The sequence below is a fragment of the Phalaenopsis equestris genome, unplaced genomic scaffold (assembly GCF_001263595.1).
Source record: "Phalaenopsis equestris unplaced genomic scaffold, ASM126359v1 Scaffold222270, whole genome shotgun sequence".
Classification (NCBI taxonomy): Eukaryota; Viridiplantae; Streptophyta; class Magnoliopsida; order Asparagales; family Orchidaceae; genus Phalaenopsis; species Phalaenopsis equestris.
In genome coordinates, this window is record NW_018240448.1 from 1 (window position 1) to 2076 (window position 2076).

Sequence of the window (2076 nt, forward strand, 5' to 3'; positions counted from 1 at the left end):
TTATATATTATAATTTATAAAATTTATTTTTTTAAGATACCATTAATTTTTATATATATTTATTTTAAATTATTTTATATTTCGAACAATAAATATTCGAACACGAACTAAAAAAAATTGTTCGTGTTTGGTTCGTTTAACTAATCGAGCGAAAAAAATTGTTTATGTTCGTCTCGTTTATTTATCGAACGAACCGAACACGAACTCCTCGACAAATCAAACATGAACTGCTCGCGAACAATGAGCTTCTTTGACAGCCCTATTCAACAACACGTGCAATATTTATTCCTTTCCCAACAAAAAAAAAAATTAACAGAAAATAATATTTTTCCCAAAGTCCATGGGATCTAGAATTTTGAATCTAGACACGTTGGTGTCCAGCTGAAAAAGGAAACCAAAAGCTGGGCAGCCAAATTCCACCAGCCCCCAATCCTCACCCACCATCCGCAACTTCCCCACCACAACATCAAAGCGAGTCCTCTTCTATTCCCAGTACCCGGGGTTTCTCAAATAGAAGAAAACGCGTGTTCTTCAGACTCCAAAGCCAGCCAAATTCGAAACGGCATGCGTGCTAATATTAACCTCCTTCTCTCTCATCAAGTTTTATAATTCCTCTACAGCAATAGCTTGTTTCATGTTCTCCGTCTCCTCCTCCTTCCCTCTCCTCTCCTCTTCTTTGCTGCTATTCGCTTTTACGTGGCTTTAATGGCTTCGGCCTCAGTGAAGAGATGGTTGAGGCCTGAGGTATCCAATTATTCTTAGAATTTTCCTTTTTTCTGTGCTTCAGATTAGGTTTATTTGTGGATATATAAAATTTGGGGAAGATTTTGGCGTTTTATTGATGTTATTGTTTTGATTGAATGGTTAGGTCTATCCGCTATTTGTAGCAGTTGGAACAGCTGTAGGTATTTGTGCTCTGCAATTGATGAGGAACATAACGACTAATCCTGAAGTCAGGTATGATCGATTTTAAGAGTATGTTTTATTCAGGGGCATTTACATACTTTTTATAATTTATGTATCTCAAATCTAAAATTTCATCTTTTTTTAAAGCGAAATACATTAAGAATTATATGCTAGGCATGCAAATGCGTAGGTTTACTGTTAATTAGATGATTTTATATCTAATTAACACTAATCTAACAAATTAACATACCGGAATACATTAATTCTAATTAGTTCTGAAATCTGGTAAATTTCTTATGTAACATATATCTTAAAAAACATAATGATTTTAAGACAAATTTAAATAAAAATAAGATCTGAACATATTTATATGATTTTTTATCCAAATAAAAACACTTAAATAGAGTGATTTTTATGAGTTTTTTTTCCTGAGCTTATTGAATAATCTGGTGATAAGCAGATTAAAAATAATCTGTTGATAAGTTATGTGCGGTGAGTATTATAAAATTTTATTATTTTGGAAAAGTCAGACACCGCATCTAAGATAGGTGTAGTGTGAAAAAGACTATTTTCAGCATTTTTAAAATGCATAAGCTTCCAAAACACACTTTACCCAAATAGTCTAGGCGTTTTCAAAACGACATCGCACTAAATAAGCTGCCCCAAAAGGACCCTTAATAGAATTGAGATCATCCATATTTTTAAACAATATTAATTATATATAAATAAATTTGTATAACCAATTTAATTAATGAAACAGGGTTCTCAAGGAAAATAGAAAAGCCGGAGTGTTCGATAATCATGCGGAAGGGGAGAAATATGCAGAACACGGCCTGAGAAAATACGTGCGGAATAAATCACCTCAAATCATGCCGTCTGTGAACGGCTTCTTCTCCGAGCCAAATTAAAAGGGAGATTTCTTATTGCTGTTTTGATTAATTATAATTGCTGCCGAGTTCTCTTCTGGTTTGGTTTGTAATTTCAGTTTGTGTGGGGGTTGTGCACTAATTGTAATTTGGAAATTATTATTATTTTTGGAGGTGAAAATCTTAATAAGAAATTGTACTTCAATTATTTCGTGTATTTTGATCCAAAATTGGCTTGATGTTATATGAATATTTGGACGAATTTTTCATTTATTTTATTTTATTTTATTTTATTTTTTTTTTT

General features: G+C 32.3%; 1 protein-coding gene across 1 annotated transcript; it reads left to right on the forward strand.

Annotated features, from left to right (window-relative positions):
• The first annotated feature begins 595 nt into the window (after positions 1-595).
• Positions 596-1916, forward strand: LOC110037613. The gene is made up of 3 exons (XM_020742303.1): positions 596-744; positions 869-957; positions 1667-1916. The coding sequence occupies exons 1-3, from the start codon at positions 706-708 to the stop codon at positions 1812-1814; spliced, it is 276 nt and encodes a 91-aa protein (XP_020597962.1). The 5' UTR covers positions 596-705; the 3' UTR covers positions 1815-1916.
• Positions 1917-2076: the final 160 nt, after the last annotated feature.